The sequence below is a fragment of the Humulus lupulus genome, chromosome 1 (assembly GCF_963169125.1).
Source record: "Humulus lupulus chromosome 1, drHumLupu1.1, whole genome shotgun sequence".
Taxonomy (NCBI): Eukaryota; Viridiplantae; Streptophyta; class Magnoliopsida; order Rosales; family Cannabaceae; genus Humulus; species Humulus lupulus.
Window position 1 is genome coordinate 284,135,439 of NC_084793.1, and position 21,338 is coordinate 284,156,776.

The 21,338-nt window shown below is 34.2% G+C and overlaps 1 protein-coding gene across 1 annotated transcript; it reads right to left on the reverse strand.

Annotated features, from left to right (window-relative positions):
- Nucleotides 1–19,400: 19,400 nt before the first annotated feature.
- On the reverse strand, nt 19,401–21,301 carry LOC133778383 (phosphatidate cytidylyltransferase 1-like). Its single transcript, XM_062218283.1, has 5 exons — nt 21,230–21,301; nt 20,971–21,035; nt 20,505–20,656; nt 20,104–20,248; nt 19,401–19,686 (listed from the first exon to the last, which is right to left on the reverse strand). The coding sequence occupies exons 1-5, from the start codon at nt 21,299–21,301 to the stop codon at nt 19,416–19,418; spliced, it is 705 nt and encodes a 234-aa protein (XP_062074267.1). The 3' UTR covers nt 19,401–19,415.
- Nucleotides 21,302–21,338: the final 37 nt, after the last annotated feature.

The following is a 21,338-nucleotide window of genomic DNA, read 5'->3' on the forward strand; positions in this document are numbered from 1 at the left end:
AATTGGATGATTGGATCGGATCGGATGGGCTTAAAAACATTGGATGTCATCCAATGAACACCCCTACCGGAGGACTAGAGCAAAGATGACAGGGAGGATAACATAAGTGTAGTCCTCGAGGTGTAATGCCCTAAGGACATCTTTCTCCGAAGGCAATGCATGATCAGAACAAATAGGCTTGCCCTCTGAAGAGCTATAGGTGAGCTCACCAGGGCTTCATTATCTTCCCTGAAGCTTAATTCCTCTCTAATGATTGTCACGTATCACTTGGTGAAAACACGGACAATACTATGTAATGGGGTTCCTGCAGATAAGTCACCATTTTTGGATGGATCTATTGACTCAATTACTCTTGTAATTGGGCATAGGACCTTTAATATGCCTTGTATACCAAAAAATTGAAATGAGGATATTGGTGGTGTGGAGCCAGTTATTAAAGGAGATGTCACATCTAATATTAAAATTCATGAGGTTGGAAAATTAGGAACATTAAGTAAGGAGAACACAAAGTTGACCTTACCCAATTATGATGTTATACAGAATATTGTATATCCTGTGGGGTCCTGTAGAGTCCCAGAATGTTTACTTAGTTAGCTAGTAAGTAGTAGTTGTAGTATTTTAGATTTCGTGGATTTTGGTTCAAACCGAGACTTAGTTGGAAACTCCTAGCAATAGTTATGGATTTTATAAGTTTAACATATAGTTTAAGAATATTAATTATAACATAAGGTTTGATTAATATTGCAGGTCATAAATATGATATTTATTATAACCTAAGGTTTAGATAGAGCCAATAGGATTATGACACTTGTCATAAGCATGATTATTAAGGAATTAAGTATTTTAATGATAAAATAAGGAAATATAAGCTTTAGTATTCACCAGAAACTGTTAGGGTCGTAGTTGACTCAGTCAAAGTAGTTATTCCATTTCAAATTATGCTAAAAAAGTGCAATTACGTGTTTAAAATATTCACGTATGCCGATATATCGCAGTTGGGACCCGATATATCGTCTGACGAAGGATACGAACGGACTAGGGCATAGCCGATATATCGCCCTTAGCAACATTTTTATTTTTTATTTTTTTTGTTTTTAATTTAAAAAAAACAAGCCTTAACTACTTAGACCTACCTCTGAACGTTTTGACCGAGTCTTCAGCCTCTAATTGAAGAAAATTCAATTCTTTTTCATTTTAAAATCATTATTTTATTCAAATCAAAATGGGGTTAGTTTCACTCCTTACCTCTATAAATAGGACTTAGTAGTTCCCAACCCTTCCACTCACTCTTCAAGTTGTGTTAAGAGACTTCAAGGTGCTAGTGATTCCATAGAGTGATAAACACTTGGGTTGGGAAAAAGCTTTGCCATTCTTAAGCTTTATAAAATACTTGGGAAGTGAGGATTAGTGTATTTCGGTATTGAAGTTAGACCAATTCATAAGGTTAACTAAGGTATTTCTATTCTCTAAGTCCAGTTCTTTAAACTACTTTAGTTTTTCTTTAGTTCCTTTTATTCAGATCTTAACTTTTAATATTGGTTTTTGACTAGGTTTTTGAAACTTAAGGATCTTTCTTGGTAAGTTTCTTTTTGAAGGTTTAGATCCCACATTTATTCTTTACTCTTTAGAAATTCTCACCATTCTTATTGCTGGTTTTAGGAGTGTTCCAAGTGCCGCATTTGTTCTCAAAAATCTCGGTTTTGGTAAGGAAAATAGGATAAATCTTGTATGTTTGTATGATATGTTATGTTATATGTTATATGTTATGTCATCTTATGTTGTATGTTAACTTTATGCATAGTATGTTTATAGACCTTGGGCATATGACTTGTCTAGCTAGCAAGCCCCAATAGTTTATGGGCATATGACTTGCTTAGCTAGCAAGCCCCACAAATCTATTGGGCATATGACTTGTCTAGTTAACAAGCCCCAAGTAGTATAATGGCCATTGTAGTATTATATGACATATGTTTATTATGTATATGTTTGATGTTGTTAGTAGTTTTCCTTGCTAGGCATTAGGCTCACTCCTTTACTTTTAGTTTGATGCAGGAAAATAGATACAAAGGCGGAAGGATTCTTGGAAGCTTGACATGTGTGTTGAGGTGAATGGAGTGGATGGGCTGCGTGTCGATTCGAGGACGACGTTATTTTCTTTAGTCTCTTAAAATTACGTTTTTATGTATTTTCTGCATTTAGCTTTGTAAACAATTTCATTTAAAGTTATGATTTATTTTAAAACAATGAGCTCATTTATGTATTACAAATATTATTTTAAAGTTTTCAATAAAATTATGAATTTTTCTCATGTATGTTCTCTTCAAAGTAGTAGTTATGTCTAGTAGGTTTAATGATCTAAGTCTTAGAAATAGTTGGGTCATTATAGGTCCACTTCGATTGATTTAAATGAGGAATCGACCTTGGTGGTGAGGATCACGTCATTTAATGAGGAGGGGGTTAACACGTGACCTCAAAGTAGCACTCTTCATTTTCTTTACCAAAGAACGATCAACCCTCCACTATAGTTATCTCGTGCACAATGCCATGCAAAGTCCCCATGCGTGGACAAGTTCTTCCTAATTCCTTCTCTTCAACTTCTAAAGACAGAAAGAGTAGGAGTGTTAGGTGTACTAACAAGACTCGTAAGTATGCGCTTGGAAAATTCAAGCCATATGCTAAGTCCGACAATGAGTTGAAGAGCGACTTGGAGCCTCGACAAGTTGGTGCGGTTATTACAAAGGTTTCAGTAAGTGTATCTTTGTCGTCTCATTCTTTACCGATCTTGGTTGCAGAAGATGGCCCAAAAATTTCGATATTAGCAATGCCTGCAACGCAAAATCGTCGACGCCATAAGTATCTTGGTGTGGAATGTCCGCGGAGTATCCAATGAGCAGACATTCCAAGCACTTTACACCCTTATTAGAAACTCTTAGCTTCCGTTGTCATTTGGAGACGCTGAGAGTCAAGTTTGTTTTCTTCGGTAATCTTGTTGTCGAGATGATTGGTAGGAGCGGGGGATTATGAATTTTTTGGAACTCTAACGTTGATATGAGGCTCATCTCGTTTTCAAGAAATCATATTGATGTTTCGTTGGGATATGGTCAAGACTCTCATTGGAGGTTTACATGTCTATATGGGGAACTAGATGCGTCTCAAAGGAAGCTTTTTTGGCAGCTCTTGAATTGGTTAGCTTTGGAGGTTACAGGTTCATGGCTTTGTGAAGGAGACCATAATGAGGTGTTGTTTGATAACAAGAAGTGTGTTGAGGTTTGAGGACTAGATCACTTATGAACAACATTCGTGAAGCTATCATGGATTGCAATATGAGGGATATGGGATATGAGGGACCCAAATTCACATGGTGTAATGGCCAAGGGGGTACTACGTTCATCTAAGAAAGACTACATATGATGCTGTGTAATCGACAATGGGAGTCCCTTTATCCCCACTACATGGTATCCCATCTTGGCTACTACAGATCAGATCATAGACCTATTCCCACAAAGTTTTCCAGCCACCTGTTGGTTTCTACACCAAAATCGGCACCGCAGTGGCATCGGTTCCATTTCGAAGCGGCTTGGGCAAACGAAGAAGATTTTAGAGATATCATTAAGGGTCAATGACAAGCCCATCTTGCTCAATGGAATAAAAATTGCTACCATCGACATAAAAGAGATATTGAAATCAAAAAGAGAGAGTTGGCTGCTCTTGATAGATCCTTGACAAGTGTTACATGGAAGGAGTATCAGAAAGTGGAGAAGGAGCTTGATGTCTTGTTGTAAAACACCTTATTTCACCTATCTTTGCAAAAATGCCATTTTTATACTTATTTAGAAAAATGCCAATAATTATCCAAAAATTTCGGTGATGCCTTATTAAAAACATGCAATATGAGTCCATTTGTTTAAAAACAATATAAAATGTATCTATACAGTTCATAAGAAAATAACAGAATCCCACTGAAATTTAAAGTAACGTAATAAAACTCAAATATCTCTCTTGGCGTTTCTTAGATTGTTTCCATCCACGGGTTCCCAGCAATTTACATACATGAATTTGGAAACTCCCAGCCCACCATGCGTGCCAAAAATATCCTAACGTCTACCTGGAAGGGGAAAAGTAAGGGGGTGAGCTAAAAGCCCAGTCAAGAAGTACAAACAAGAAAAAGTATCAAGCAACCATAATACAAATCTATTCTCAACATCTTAACTTTAAAATGAAATAACACAAGCATTCCATAATAAACATATACTTTATCTAAAAAATAAACATAAGTAAATAAAGTAACATCTCTGTGAGGTAACTAGGAAAGCATATCCCAGTATGACCTCCTCTTGCCCCTTGGGGCCTCTTGGCCCGTCCATCCTTTGGGTTATGTCATACCTTAGTAATTCCTCTGTTGTGTTGTGTTCAGCACGCTAAGTTAACAACATTCTTTTCTCTTTGTTGTGTCGAGTTCATAAACGCTAGCAGCACTCTGTTCTCTTTGATACAATCATACAACATATCAACAAAATACCATAACAAGTCATCTCATAATTTCAATTTAATTCTCAATCATTCAAGACATATCTCATAAGAAATCTAGTTAACTTCCTTACCTCAAGTCCAAGCAATATAAAGAGTATGGAATAAATTCACAATGAGCCTAGAATAACAATCAAACACTCGTCTTAATATCATGTAAAATCACACAATAACATTTCAAGCACATCACACGTGACATCCATCTTACATAAGTTTCCCCACAATCTTGATTCTAGCATCAATCCATACATCAAAACATATTTGCAAGTCTCACGTAGAATCACAAAAATAATGTCATTTTACTCATCAATCCTCAATGATGTTCAAACAAGAACCTTAGACTTACTCAAATAACATATAATTACGCATAAAAATGCACTTGCATGTAACATGCATACGTGAGACCATTCTCAAAAACTCAATCAAGGATCATGCTCTTTATTTCTTGACAATTTCACCACAATTCAGCAAGCATTTTTAAACTTAAAATTTAATTGCCAATTAGTTTCCTATCACGCTTGCTATTATTGTCCTTTTAAAATCATTCCAATAATAAGCTTAAAATTTATTTAAAAAATCTTAGACAACTCACAATAATTCATGACTCAATTTGACAAAAGCATAGAGTTGCTTATTAACCAATAATTTATTTTGGAACCCATATTTCAAAATAATTATTTAACTTTTATTCATGTTTCTCAAATTTTATAAAAAATAAGAAAACAACATTTTAAAATCATACATAACATACATTTTAAAACCATGCTATTTATAATTAATTAAACTTGATAAAAAGAACTCATAACATATACATTATAAATAACATTAAGCATTCATGATTTCCAATTTCACAACCTTTAAAATAAAGTTTCAGCACATGCTTTATTTAATTGCCTTATCTATTAAACATAAATTCTCACATAAAATCATAGAGTTTCTTAAACAAAAACAAGAACAACATGTACAAAATTTATACATTTTTTCATTTTAACATATAGCATGAACTCGTGACATGAATTACTCCCTTTTAATCATTATTGCTAATTAACATTTTAATCAAATAAAAATTAGCAAGCATATACAATCATAAAAGATGCTTAAACCATGCTTATAGTTCTTTTAACAATTTATCCTAACATGTTTCTACACTTTGAACACCTCAAAATCACATTTAAACATGCAAAACTAATGACAACAAAATCAAACAACCCTAAACCACAATATACTCACAATGTTGAATTCTATGTACCATCATACATGAACAATATTACAAATTTGACATGCTCATAATCAATAGTTTTAAAAATAAAATCAAGAAACAAACACAAACTCGTAACCCTTTAAGATACCCTAGGCCGAAACCCTCTTAGCATATTTCTAATATCCAATATGCATCTTTATTATTATTAACAAGACATCAAAATTTATTAAAACAACCATGACCCAATATTAATCTTCCAAAATATGATCATAACTCTTAAAAAGATTTTGAAACCCTAACTTGCTTCTATTTTCAAAAATATTAAACATGCATATAATCAATTCTTTTGCTATACACAAGAACCCTAGATTATGCTCAACCAAAATCACCTCATCAAACACATAAACAAGATGATTGAAAATCAATTACAAACTCCACATGCATAATTTAGATCATGGAGAGACAAATAAAACAAAACAATCCACACATAAACATACAAGAACCCTAACAAGTTCTATTAAAACATTTCACATAGGTGAGACTCCAAGATCAAAACAAAACCAACACAAGTTTCTTCCTCACCTTGAGTACACCAATGTTGAAACCTAATGTCACCTCCCTTTGATTGCTAGTCACCAAATACCTTAACATAATTACCTAGTCATCAAACATACAAAGACCAAAAATCTCATAACCAACATAAGTGATCAAAAATAAATTATTCTTACCCTTGTAGGCCGAATCCTAGCCCAACACCTTCCCTATGCTCTTGTGAAATTCAAACCTATCATCACCATGAATTTCACCATGCTTAGATACAAGAAGAAGAAGAGAAGAACAACCCTATAACCTTAAACTCATACCTTGAATTCGAAAACCCCGTCTCTTATCTTCTTCTTTCCTTCTTTCTCTCTTTCTTACGTGCTTTCTCTCTCTCTCTCTCTCTAGTGTTTCAGCAGACACCAAGAGCTCTCAAGCTCTTCAAACTTTTCTATATAAGGCCCTAGTGGCAAAAATCTAAAGCTAGGGAAAGAAAGGGAAACTTCCCAATTCGTATTTTCTCTTTATTTTGCATATTAACTCACTAATTTTCCTCGTAAATCAAATGGTAAACTTTCCTATTCTTATTGATTTATCACTTAAGTATAATCCTCCAAAAATAGAAACAATTCCACCCTTGCTCTTCCTAGCCTCACACGCCCATTCCCTCTCTCTCTTCTTACCATTTTTGTTTCCTTTTCCTTAGTGTGGACAAGAGCACTCTAGAACCTTCTCTTGTAGCTAGAATTCAATAATTTAGGGAAACACCCTCCTTGCCTTAATCTTGTCTAGGTTCGTGGCATTTCTCTTGCATGCTCACCATGCATGCCATGTACTTGCACACACACAACTATGCCTGCTCTACTCTACGTATCATGCACTCACACACACACAATCAAAACACATGTACAACCAAGCACAAAATAAATAATTAAATAAAACAATTCAAACAATTAACACTTAAATAAATTAATTAAAAATAACTAATCATATAATAAAATAATAATATAAAAAATTTGGTGCACTACAATATACCTTCAAAAGGAATTTTGTCCCGAAATTCTTTCTTACCAAATAACTCAGGGTATTTCTCTCTTATGTCTTCCTCCAGCTCCCACGGTTCTTCTATTTCCGTACTATTCTTCCACAGGACTCTAACTAATGGAATCTTCTTGAACCTCAGTTACTTGACTCTCTCTTCGATGATACGCTCAGGCTGTTCATCATAACTTAGATCATGCTTCAGCTGCAACGACTCATAACTCAAAACATGGGAGGGATCTGACACGTACTTATGCAACATTGAGATGTGGAAGAAATTATGTGTTTCAACGAGTGCTAGTGGCAATGCTAATCGATACAAAAGTTGCCCAACTCTTTCCAAAATCTCAAATGGACCTATTTATCTCGAGCTCAACTTCTCTTTCTTTCCAAAACGCAGAATTCCCTTCATTGGTGCGACTCCCAAATACACAAGCTCCCCTACTAAAAACTCAATGTCCTTTCTCTTAAGGTCTATGTAACTCTTTTGCCAACTCTAAGCAGTGAGCATTCTCTGGTGGATCTTCTCAACTACCACATTGGCTTCCCTAACTGCCTCGGGGCCTAATATATGTTTCTCTTTGACCCCATCCCAATGAAAAGGAGATCTACACTTGCTCCCATACAACATCTCATAGGGAGCCATACCAATAGTCGACTAGTAACTATTGTTATAAGAGAACTTCATCAGGGGTAGGTATCGACTCCAAGACTCCAAAAATTTTAAAGCACAACATCTCAACATATCTTACAAGATTTGGATGGTCCTCTCAAATTACCCATATGTCTGAGGGTGAAAAGCGGTACTGAACTTCAACCTTGTACCCATTGCTTTCTGAAACCCTTTCCAAAAGTTCAAAGTAAACACTGAACCTCTATCAGAGACTATCGACTTTGGTACCCCGTGAAGTCTCACAATTTCATTAACATACACTTTGCATACTGGTCTGCTGAATAAGTCGTATTGACTGGTAAGAAATTAGCAGAATGGTGATTTTGTCCACTATTATCCTTCCAGAGTCATGCTATTTTATGGTTCTAGGTAGCTCTACCACAAAATTTATTTGTGTATCCTTCCAGTTCCATTATGGAATGTAAAGTGGATACAATAACCTTGATGGCCTTTGATGTTCTGCCTTCACTTGCTGACAAGTTAGGCATTTGGTGACAAACTTAGCGATGTCTTTCTTCATCCCCGACCACCAAGATAAAGTATTAAGGTGTTGGTACATCTTTGTGGATCCTGGATGTAAGGAATAAGGTGTCGTGTGTGCCTCTTTCATAATAATTGTCTTAATCTCAACATCATTAGGCACACAGATTCTATCTTTGTATTGCAGTAACCCTTCCTTGGACATAGAGAAGTCACTGTCACTATTTCTTATACTAAAGCCTCTTGTTTCACTAGGGCTTCATCCACTTTCTGCCCTTCCTTGATCTGATCAAACATGGCAGACTGCATGGTGAGATTTGCTAGGCCTCCTACCACAAACTCTATTCCAACACTTTTAATATCTCTCTGCAATGACGTTTCTATATTACTCAGGGTCGAGACACTCCCATGTCCCCGCCTACTCAATGCATCAGCCACTACGTTGGCCTTGCCTAGGTGGTATAGAATTTTGTAATCACAGTCTTTTACTAGTTCTAACCACCTTCGTTATCTCATATTCACATCTTTTGAGTGAAAAAGTATTTCAGACTCTTATGATTGGTGTAAATTTTCACTTGTCACCGTATAGGTGGTGTCTCCAAATCTTGAATGCGAACACTACTGATACCAACTCTAAGTCGCGAGTAGGATACCTCTGTTCTTACTCCTTGAGTTGTCTCGATGCATAGGCCACTACTTTACCATTCTGCATCAGCACACACCCCAATCCATTCTTGGATGCATCATAATACACCACAAATTTTCCGTCTACGGTAGGAACACAAAGAATAGGTGCAAAGATCAATTTTTCTTTCATGGTCTGAAAACTCTCTTCACATTTATCAGTCTAGGTGAACTTCTGATGCTTGTGGGTCAGATTGGTCAAGGGTGTTGTGATCTTGGAAAAGCCCTCAACAAACTTCCGGTAATAACCCGCTAACCCTTAGAAACTTCGGTCCTCAGAGACATTCTTGGATTGCGGCCAATCCCGTATGGCCTCAATCTTAGCTGGGTCCACTTCTATCCCATTCTTGGACACTATATGCCCTAGGAAAGTTACTTTTCCAATCAGAATTCACATTTGAAAAATTTAGCGAAAAGCTAATGTTCATGTAGTCTATTGAGCGTCAGTCTCAAATGCATCTCATGCTCCTCCTTAGTCTTAGAGTAAATTAGGATGTCATCTATAAACACCACTACAAACTTGTCCAAGAAGTCCTTAAATACTATGTTCATCATATCCATGAATGTTGATGGGGCGTTAGTGAGTCCAAAATACATCACTAAAAACTCGTAGTGCCCATAGCGTGTTCGTCATGTATTCTTGGGAATATCTCCCTCCTTCACCTTCAACTGATGGTACCTGGATCGCAGATCAATCTTGCAGAACATTGTTGCCCCTTGCAGTTGGTCAAAAAGGTCATCTATCCTAGGAAAATGTGACCTTATTGAGTTCTCGGTAATTGATGCACATTCTCATACTTCCATCTTTCTTCTTCACAAACAATATCGATGGCCCCCATGGAGAATAACTTGGTTGAATGAAACTCTTGTCCAACAATTCCTATAGTTGGGTCTTAAGTTCTTTAAGCTCTGCATGTGCCATTCGATAGGGTGCCTTAGATATTGGTATTGTTTCTGGTGCAAGTTCGATTACAAATCCGATTTCTCTATCTAGGGGTAATCTAGGTAGATCCTCGGGAAATACTTCTAGGAATTCACAAACTATGTGAACATTTCTTTGGTTTTGATTGTGTCTCTCTAGATTTATCCACAACACTTGCCAAGTATGTTAAACATTGATGATGCATCATGTTTCGAGCTTCCAATGTCGAAATGAAAGGTGTTCAGAATCTCGTTAGTTTACCTTTAAAAGAAAAAGAGTCACATTCATCTGGTTTGAACTCTACTGTTTTCCTTCTACAGTCTATAATAGCTTCGAATTTGGTTAACCATTCCGTGCCAAGAATTACATCATAATCTGACATATATAACTCGACAAGGTCGGTTGGACATTCCCCGTTGACTAATATAGAAACTGATTATAACCACATAGATGACAACATAACCTCACCTGATGGTAACATTGTACTAAAACTACTCCCAAAAAGTTTACAAGGAAAACCCAATTTATCAATTACATTTAAGGCAACATAAGAATGAGTCGTTCTAGAATCAATAAGGACTCTACACATCATACCAAAAATAGAAAGCTAACATGTGACAACCGTGTTACTGTTGGCTGCCTCTCCTTGGCTCAAAGTGAATACTCTAGCTGGAACTAGATTACCATTGTTTCTCTGTCTAGCTCTTGCCTTCCACTGTGGAAAATCCTTCTTCAAGTGGCCTGCATGACCGTACTTGTAGCATTTTTTTGAGACTCTTTGACATTCTCCTAAAAGACTGCGTGAACACTTGGCACAATTGGGAAACTCGGACCTGCGATTCTGGATGTTTTTGTTGGGAGTACATTTTACAGGATCATAAATATTTTCATGTATGTTTCATATATTAAAAAAATTAACATATAAAAAAACTTAGAAACATGTTTCTAATGAATTTCATTAAGTAAATCAAATAACAGAGTTTAAGAATCTTACTTTTACGCAGCGGATATTGAGACCATTTCCTTCACTGTCTCTAACCCTTATTCCTTGTTGTCGCAGAGTAATGACAAGAGAGTGAATTGGATCTTCAAACTATAGAGTCTTCCACAATTTCCTTTGATCACCTAGACTAGAGTGGGCAATTCTCAACACATGAGATGGGAAAATTATAGAGAAGAAGAGAAAGGATATGAGAGGCTACAATAGGTCTCTTGAGTCAATGGTTTTGCTTTTCTTTTTTTTCACTTCACTACTTTTAGATTACAAAACTCTAGACTTAAGTATCTATTTATAGCAACACTTTAAGACTAATTCAATTTAATTAAATAATTAAAATCAAACCATTATTAATTAATTAAATAAATATAATATATATTATATACACTGATTTTGTATATTACGAAATCTTTTAAGTTTTATTAAAACTTTATATATATAATTATAAATATATTTAAACAATAATTAAATCATTTATTCAAATCAACTAATTATAATTTGAATATTGATTTAATAATATTTATCAATTTGACACCAATTTGTCATAATTAATAAATTTTCCAAAATTTCTCTTTTCTTCTCTAAATTCCACATCTTAGTAAAACTGTCCAAAATTGACACAAAACAATTTTGATAATTACATCAATTAATCAAGACTATCTAGATGATTTAATCAAAGACATTGGGGGACCATGAACCCATGAATTCAAGCTCCAATAAGTTACCGTAAAATTATTATTGAATCATTTCACTACCTCATTAATTCCTCGTGATTCCACTAAAGACTTGGAATTGCACTCTTGAACTCATAGAACACATTACACTTAAATTAAATATGTTATCTATTGTTACAACCATAATTTTTCATTCAATCCTCTATAGATGATCTACAACTGAGTTAGGTACAAATTACTGTTTTATCCCTCATTGTATTTTATCCTTAAATACCACTAAGTTTCTTGTAAATGATATTTTTGTGAACTTTAATCGTAGAAATGAGTACTCAGTCATTTAACTCGTTGAACCAAGCTTTAAAATGATCATCATTTCATTTTTTGCTAGAAAGTATAGATGTTCATATCTATGATTAACACTCCCACTCAATAATACTACAAAGTCCCCAAGATGTAAGTATGGACTAGTACGTAGGGTAAGCTTGTAACGAAAAAATCAAAGGACTTGAATAATACAATCAGTTAAAATACTAATCACTTAGAATTGAGATTGAATTGACCTATGGTCAACTTTATGATATGACTATATTAGATAATAATGGTACATGTACTTATCTATCTAAAGTCAATATCGGTAAAATGCGATGTAACAAATACATCCGATCTTATCTACTTTGCTAATGTTCTGGAAAGAACATAACACTACAATGTGTAAGTAGACCATATCGTAGATTGGATAGTCAGTGTAAATCATGTGCACTGACTAATCTTAGGACTAACTTATTTTTTATCATATAATCATATTTATATTCCACTATGATTACGTCACTATAAATATGATTAGATATATGATTAGGATTTAATAGAAGTTTATATTAAACAAATAATCATGAAAATAAAACATGTGAGCAAAGTGATTGACCAATTCAAAAATGATTTCTATTCTTTTATTGATAATAAAATGATATTACAAAGAAAAAGAGTTTTAATTTGGGCATAAAACCCCAACAGTTTCCACGATTGTGATTATTGTTGTGGCCTTCCACTCAGCACAATTGGGAAACTCTTGGGCCTTCCTCTTGTAACTATCTTGTAAGGCCTTATTCTTGTTGGCCTCTTGTAATGCCCTGACTATTTCTAAGACCTCGGACCATTAAAAACTACTAAGACATAGTTACTAATTTGAATACATACATCAAGAAATAATAGAACTTTATTCAATACCCAAAATATTGTACAAAATACAAAATAAGATATGAAATATAGAATATGGTATGGGATCCCATTGTTATAAAACATAAAAACATAATGTTTAAATACTAAATGCGGAAATACATAAAACATAAATAAAAAGACTTAAAAACAACGTCATCCTCGATCTTCCAGTAGTCCATTCAATTCATTCATCCTCAACACACATGCCAAGATTCCAAAAATTGACTCCTACGGGCGATATATCGCCTACCCTGGGTCACATATTTCCTAGATCTATATCTCGAGCCGTCATGCTTTCGTTCGTGTGAAGTCGACGTGTTCTCCGTATCTCCCATAGGCGATATATCGGCCCCTATAGCTGCGATATATCGGCAAACACTGATATTTTAAACACGTTTTTGCACTTTTCAGGATATTTTGAAATTGAGTAAAACAACTTTGACTGAGTAAAACGTGATCCGAACAGCTGCTGGAAGGTTCTAGAGCTTCTAAATATTTCTTTTAATTAAACTATTTATCAAAAATACTTAAATCCCTAATAAACCTTATGTTATAATTAATATTTCCATACTATAGGTTAAACTTATAAAATCCATAACTGTTGCTATGAGTTTCCAACTAAGTCCCAGCTTGAACCAAAATCCACGGAAACTAACATACTACAAGCTACTACTACTACTATCTAGCTAAGTAAAATTCCGAGACACTACAATTCTCCCCTACTAAAAAGAATTTCGTCCCCAAAATTTACTTACCAAACAATTTTAGATACCGTGCTAAGATGTCTTCCTCCAACTCCCACGTTGCCTCCCGTTCTGAACTATTACTCCATAGGATCTTGACTATCGGAATACTCTTAGACTGTAATTCCTTCATCCCTCTATCTAGGATGCTAACCGGTCGTTCCTCGTAACTCAAGTCTTTCTGGAGTGCTATTGTATCGTACTTGAGGACGTGAGATGGGTCTGACACATATCTACGCAGCATCGAGATGTGAAACACATTGTGGCTTTCTGGTAGAGCTGGCGGTAGGGCTAATCTATATCCAACTATTCCCACCTAGTCCAATATCTCAAAAGGACCTATAAACTGGGGACTAAGTTTGCGTTTCTTCCCAAACCGCTTTACTCCTTTCATAGAAGATATCTTTAAGAAGACTTGATCTCCGACCTTGAATTCCACATCTTGTCGCTTGACATCCGCATAACTTTTCTGTCGCCTCTGAGCAGTGAGCATACGCTTTCTAATTAGGGCCACTACATCCTGAGCCTCTCTAATAGCTTCAGGTCCATGAATTTGTCATTCTCCTACCTCGTCCCAATGTAACGGCGATCGACACCTCCTTCCATAAAGTAACTCATAGGGTGCCATACCGATCGTTGTCTGGTAGCTATTTTTGTAGGAGAACTCTATTAGTGGCAAATACTTACTCCATGATCCTCCAAAGTCCAGTACACAAGTGCGCAACATATCTTCTAAAATCTGTATGGTATGCTCAGACTGACCATCGGTCTGAGGATGAAATGTCGTACTAAGACTTAACTTGGTACCCATAGCTTGCTGCAAGCTTCCCCAAAATCTCGATGTAAACACCGATCCTCTATTGGATATTATGATCTTAGGGATTCCATGCAGTCATACTATTCTTGAACATAAATATTTGTGTACTGGTCTGCTGTGTACGCAGTCTTGACAGGCAGGAAGTGAGCTGACTTGGTTAGTCTATCTACCATCACCCAAGTCGAGTCGTGCTGTTTATTTGTTCGTGGTAATCCTGTCACGAAGTCCATGGCTCACTACAAGAAAAAACAGTATTTATAACACTTAAAAACTGTTAATCCGGACTATTGATAACACTTTTGAAAATGCTAACATAGCCCATGTTATTAAAAGTCCAGTCTTTTCTATAACAGTTTTTGAATGTTATGTTCGGTGTTATCTTAAACTATTCAATAACACATTTTTAGGTGCTATAATATTCAAATAATAACATTTAGATAGAGTTTTTGGTTATAAATTTGAAGTTTAATCTTGTACTTTTTTCATAACACTTTTCAACTGTTACATTTGATTGTTTTGATAACATTTTTAGTTTGTTATATTATACAAACCATAACGATTTTTTACGCTTATAATATGTTTTTAAATCATAACATATAGTAATAAAATTTTAAATTTTATTTTGATAAGTATACTTATATGGTTTTTTTTTTAATTAAAAGATTTTCATTATTGTATTTTGATAAAAAAAAATTCAAAATTAATCATAAAATGTAATTCTCAATAGATTGATAAACCATAAGTATTACATAAAACAATAACTAATTCAAACCATGAATGTGTCTACTTCATGAAATCTTAGTTCTAACTTAAGTTTGAAAGCATAACATAATAAAGTTTTATAATCTTGAACAATTTTTACTTCAAAAATGAAAAATAGAAACATTACAAGATACACAAAAGTAAACCATGCGTGAAACTTGCTCCATCCTTCAATTCATCATCCTTTGTGCACTTGTCTTTTTTGTGAGTCCATTTGTTTAGCTACAACAAAATTTAAATAAGTAATGCTTCAACTTAAAGTTTTAGTAAACTAAAAGAGTACATAAAAAAAGTTAATTATCTAATTATAACTTTATCAGCTAGCCATGCAATTATACTACAAGCAAAATCTGCTCTATAAAAAGATAATATTAGGGCCTTCTCACCTTAAAGAATGCAACCGTCCAACAACAACAGACTTCTCATGCCAAAAAAATGGTGTGGGTTTAACATGCTTCTTGAGGATAGACTGCATAAACATAATACCAAAAATCAGCTTGACCCAAATTATATATTTGTGTTTGTGTGTGTGTGTATTATATACATGCGTTTATAATCAAAGCAAGAGAAACTGGGAGCATCAAATAAAGTAAGTTTTCTCATTGAAAAGTTTCCATCAACACTTTGTCTCAAATTAAAAGGTAGGTGTAAAAATCAGGTCATTTAAAATTTAAAAGGTGCCATTGGTGCTCAAAACCAAATGTTTGTTTTCCAATCCAATCACACAATTTAATTGGAAAAGCTGAGATGCCAGGCATCATTAATGCCTCACAAACAATTACTCTAGAGTCCAGACTAAAACTAACAAACAAGGTTAATAAACTGATTCATAAACACAAAAATAAATCATTGGTAATGAAAGTTACTACCACCAATTTTTTTTTTTTTAACTAGGCTCTCCACCTAAAAAATTTGAACAAGAAACCATAGCAATTGCTATGTAGGTGCCCAGGAAAAATTTGAACAACAGATCTTGTTGGAGTAAATTACATGCCTCACCATTTGAGCTACCCCTCTTGAGTTACTACCACCAAATTAACTAGTTCAGATTAAAATATTTTCAAAGGTTTCCTTACCAAAATTTATTTTCATTAGTTCCAATGAGAATTGTTTGGAAGCACATGCTACAGAAGAAAGTTGTATATCCTTATCTAGTAAAATTTCAAAACTCTTTTCAAGTCCCGCATAGAATTATGTTGCATTAAACTTCCAAGATTTAGAATATTAACTGCTATAAAAAATACAAACCATTGTACCTTATTTGGATAATGAACTCCACTTGGTGGTCTAGGAATGTGTACCTGGAAGGCTGGACACTTGTAGAACACTGACCTAAATAAACAGAAACAAAGATTTATCAAATATGATAGCAAAGATTCTCATTTGTATAAGTCCAGACATGATGAGGAAGTAACATGCAACTTACAAGACTTTATTATCAGCAATCATATCCATGCCACTAATTGGTGTATCTATTTGCGCAGGCTGCACTGGTCTATTAGAAACAAAAATGTAACCATTCATCCCACCACTGCAAGATTACGGATATACAGCAAGGTTAGCACTAAAATTGTGAAAAGCTCGCACGAAAGAACTAATTCAAAATTGCTTGTCATCTTGTAAAAATGACTTCTGATTTAGAGAAAAGATTTTTCATGTTCACAGAATATACTGGATGTCTATGTGGAAACCTCTACATTTTCACCAAATCTTGAAAATAAAAAAGAAACAACGGACAAAATACCTGGATTCTGGATCAATGTCTTGTTTGACTTGAGTACTGATCAAGTTCAGATGATCAATATTACTTCTATAGAAAGAAACTTACAGGAGAAATTCCTCAAATTTGACAATGAAAATCCAAAGATGTGAAAAAAAGGGCATGGCATAAAGCAAAACAAGAATTATTATATCAATGCATTAAGACATGTATGGCTAATTGATATGAACGATCAACTTCCATATGTAGACAATGAGCACATGAAAATCAAATGAAAAAGATCCCAAACTAAAAAAAATTTGTAAGAGCACCTACATGTAAATATACACAAAGCAATATCATGATGTTAACACAAAATAAGTATTAGACTCTACTTACCGGTAGCTGGTAGTATTCTGCCTCCCTCAAAAGCTCGGCAAATTGAGAGTCTTTTAATGTAGGAACAACACCATCCCTTAACCAATTAAGTACGTGTCGGAAATGTTTTCCATCCCTATCAACAAATACAAATCCCTGCAAATAATAAATAAGTATAAGGACTGATGTGTTTCAAAATTAATTTGTAAGAACTAAATCTTCACCTATAACAAAGCATAAACTCTTTCATTGCTTTATCACTTCTTCTTTCTCTTATTTATCTTTAAATTTGGAAAAAAAAAGTGAAAGAGAAAGACTAGATTATTATTAAGTATCATCAGTAAAGATTACAGAGACTATAACCAGAAGCATCAAAGACAACACAGATAGGCCCATAACAAAAGCAGAAACAAACCACATCAAAGCCTCACATTCAGTCGAAAGATCCGGCTTAAAGTCAAACTAAGACAGAAGGTTATTCCGTCCCATAGATTTTCGAAGAAGCTTTCCTTATGTTGAAAATTCCTGTCATTTCTTTCCAGCCAAACCGCGCAATAACCATATCTTCACACCACAATTCCAAAATTTATTCTGCTTTTTATTGTATGCAATACTAAAATAATTCTAGAACCATAAATTCATATAATATTTTCTTGGAATAAACCATTCCATTCAAAATTCAGACAGAAACTTTAACCTCTTTAATATAGACTAAAATTTTAAATTATCAACTTATGGGACACAGTCTATGTAGATATATGCATCTACACGCATAGCACAGACATATGTATGAACATTTACAGATGATATAAAAGTACACATTTCTGTATGTATATCCTAATAGATAATCCCTCTCTAGCGCACACACAGTCATATATCTACAAATATAAAATGAAATCTGAAGGAATAATATGTAAACTAAATACCATTTCAGGATCCTGACACACAGTATGCCAACCACTGAACATTGTAGCAAGCATTGAATAAGGCTCTCGTTGAGTCAAAGTATCAACAGTAGTGTAAAATTTCTTCCCCCTGCAACCAATAATAAATTACATTCAGTCTACCATGCATAGATATGCACTCAATATATTAAGATCTATCTTTCAAAAATATATATATTAATTTTTTTTCTTTTAAAATAAAAGGTCAATTTGCATTCTATTTCAAGTAATAAATTGCAAACGACATTTTTATTTTGTTTTATCCATTTATGTGCAGAAAGAAAAGTTTTCTGTATAATTCAGTGCTTCCAAATATAGTAATATGATTGGCTTACTACTGATTAAGTATCTGAAACAAGTCAGAAGGCAAAAATAATAAATCCTATCTCTGGTATTGATTCATGAGCCAAACAGAAACCAATTTCCACATATCTACAAATTTTAACCGGAGTAAATAATAGGACTTTCCAAAATAAAAGTCACACAATTAAATATCATACACACGTTTTACATCCACTTACTCAAGAATTATGTGGAGGTGACTCTTAGTCTTTAAGGATCCAAGATATTTCACAATATTTTTGTGGTTCAAATTCTGCAAAAGAGAATAAGGTTTATCAGTCTCTGACCATTCACCTTCTTCCAAGGATGCTAGTTGTAGGATTCAACTCAAGTGAAAGAACATAACAATGAAGTGATAACTATCCATGGTGTTTAACTAAAATGGAAGTCCTCAGTTTATATCTCAAAAGTTTCATTGCTAAGCTGCAGGTTTTGGCATGCATCAACCAATCTTTCTTATTTGTGAGTTCAAAACTGCATAATTAATACACGCTACTTGAGTCATACAAGCAAGATAACAGGACTAGTGTATATATGGATACACGACTGTTATGTATTAGAGGACTTAGGAATTTAAGTACATAAAGAACAATTGAGTATAGTATTAGGTTAACAAAGTTCAGGTAAAACAGAGTGTGATATGGCTGTGTGATAACAGTAGAAATTAGGGCCAGCAGATACTTATATCGAGCCCATTACCAACCAAACTATAGTGTGGATCTACACATAGACAATCCTTAACAAATAAGATGGTGACCGAGGCTGGACCACAGCCATCACTTTATAACTGAGTAGGAAACTAAATTTAACTTTGTAATGCTACAGTTCCTAAATCTCAGGAATATGCACAAGAATACTAAATGTGCATCGCATAGGAAAAATAAGCTTACCAAAAATGCAGATATGACAGTTGTAACAGAAGCATCAATGAATCCCTCCCAAGTTTTTTTTGGAGATAATTTGATCAATGGGGTTCTTCCAAAAAAGAACCCAAAGAAATATGCAGCAATGTCGTTGATAACTATAAGTGTTGCTGGAAGAAGAAACCTGCATGCATATTTGATGATGCATCAAGAAAGAGAAACAAGATTTGGAAAAAAAATAAAAAAGAGTCTACATTGAAGACACATAAAGATCAAATTTGGGGAATAACAATCTTACATAAATAAGCTCAGCATTTCCATAAAATATTAAGCACGTAATTAGTGAACACAAAATACAATATCAGGCAGGTCTGAGGAAAGAATTTATTACTTTTATAGCCTTCTAAAGATATTATACAAGACCCTTCACAGTTCTCATTTATAGAGGATATAAAAAAATGTAATAAGTACAACCATCATGTAATTTCTTGATCCAATAATAATAATAATAAGAAAGCTGCAAAAGGTCGAAGATGTGGAATTAAAGAAATATTTAGTAAGAAACTAAGCAACCTGAGATTTCCATAAAAAGTTGTTTTACCAGATAATTCCTTCGAAAATGTTGGCTACTGTGAAAGAGGACTGCGTAAACACAATAATCATGATCATGTGTGTCCATGCATACTGACCAAATTGATATTTGTACATCCTCTTCTTCTTCAATGTAATGATGAACCACACAAAACCTAAGCCAAAGCACAAAATAAAGAAGAAATATATAAATATAAGCCAGTTAAACATAACCAAAAAAAAGAACTAAAGCCAACGGAAAAATTAACGAAAAAGCAATGAGCAATAAGACAGGATTCTTGATTCAAAATTATATATAAAGCTAACTAAAAAGAAGCAAGTAAATGAAATGCTAAGTGATATTTAAACTAAAACATGGCTTTAAGATGAAATGTCTGATAGCAAAATCCAAATTGTCACCATACAACAAACCTGCGATATATAAGGTGTAGCAGATAACCATATGATACTTGATAAGGCTGCTAACAAACTGATGGAGAAAGTTGTCCGAAGTTATAGTATTAAAAAGTCGTTGACTGAGAATGTGACCATATACAAATAACATGGCAGTGAAGAAGAAGAGCCTGAGCATACAAGTCAACAATGAAAGAAAACAAAATACGTCATTAGTTATCATTATATAAGTTGGTTGTTTCAATTGTAAAATCACACTTCAACTATTACCACAACAAGAAATTAGTAATCTGACCAATTTAATAGCCTAAATCCTGGGAGATGCCTCTCTTCATGGTCTCGCCTTAGTAGGTTGAATAGCTCTTTCGCCATAAATATTTGGATAACAACTATCATAGCAGTAATACAGAGATGACCCATATATATAATGAATGCAAATCCCCCAATCATCCAAACAGAAGAGCATGCCCGTATCCACATAGACCTGTACTTGTTACTGTCATCAACAAGTAAATTGCCTCCATTAGCTATACTAACATCTGGAACAACCTGAGAGGCCAACAGGATATCTCAAAAAAAAAAAAATCCAAGGTTGAATATCAGCTATTATTAGAAAAATTTCAAATTTCAATTGTACCCATCATCCCATCTCTTATAACAAATCCAAAACCCAATAAATACAACATCATTAATTTTGAATGTGAATGACAATGACCAAAACCTGATTTTATGATGTGACTAACCTCATTTGAACGTCTTCGATGTCGAACCCGATCAGTTGGTGTTAATGGGGTGCTAGTGTTATCCTTCTGCATGCTCTTTAGTTTGGATTTCACTCTTACAAAAAATCAT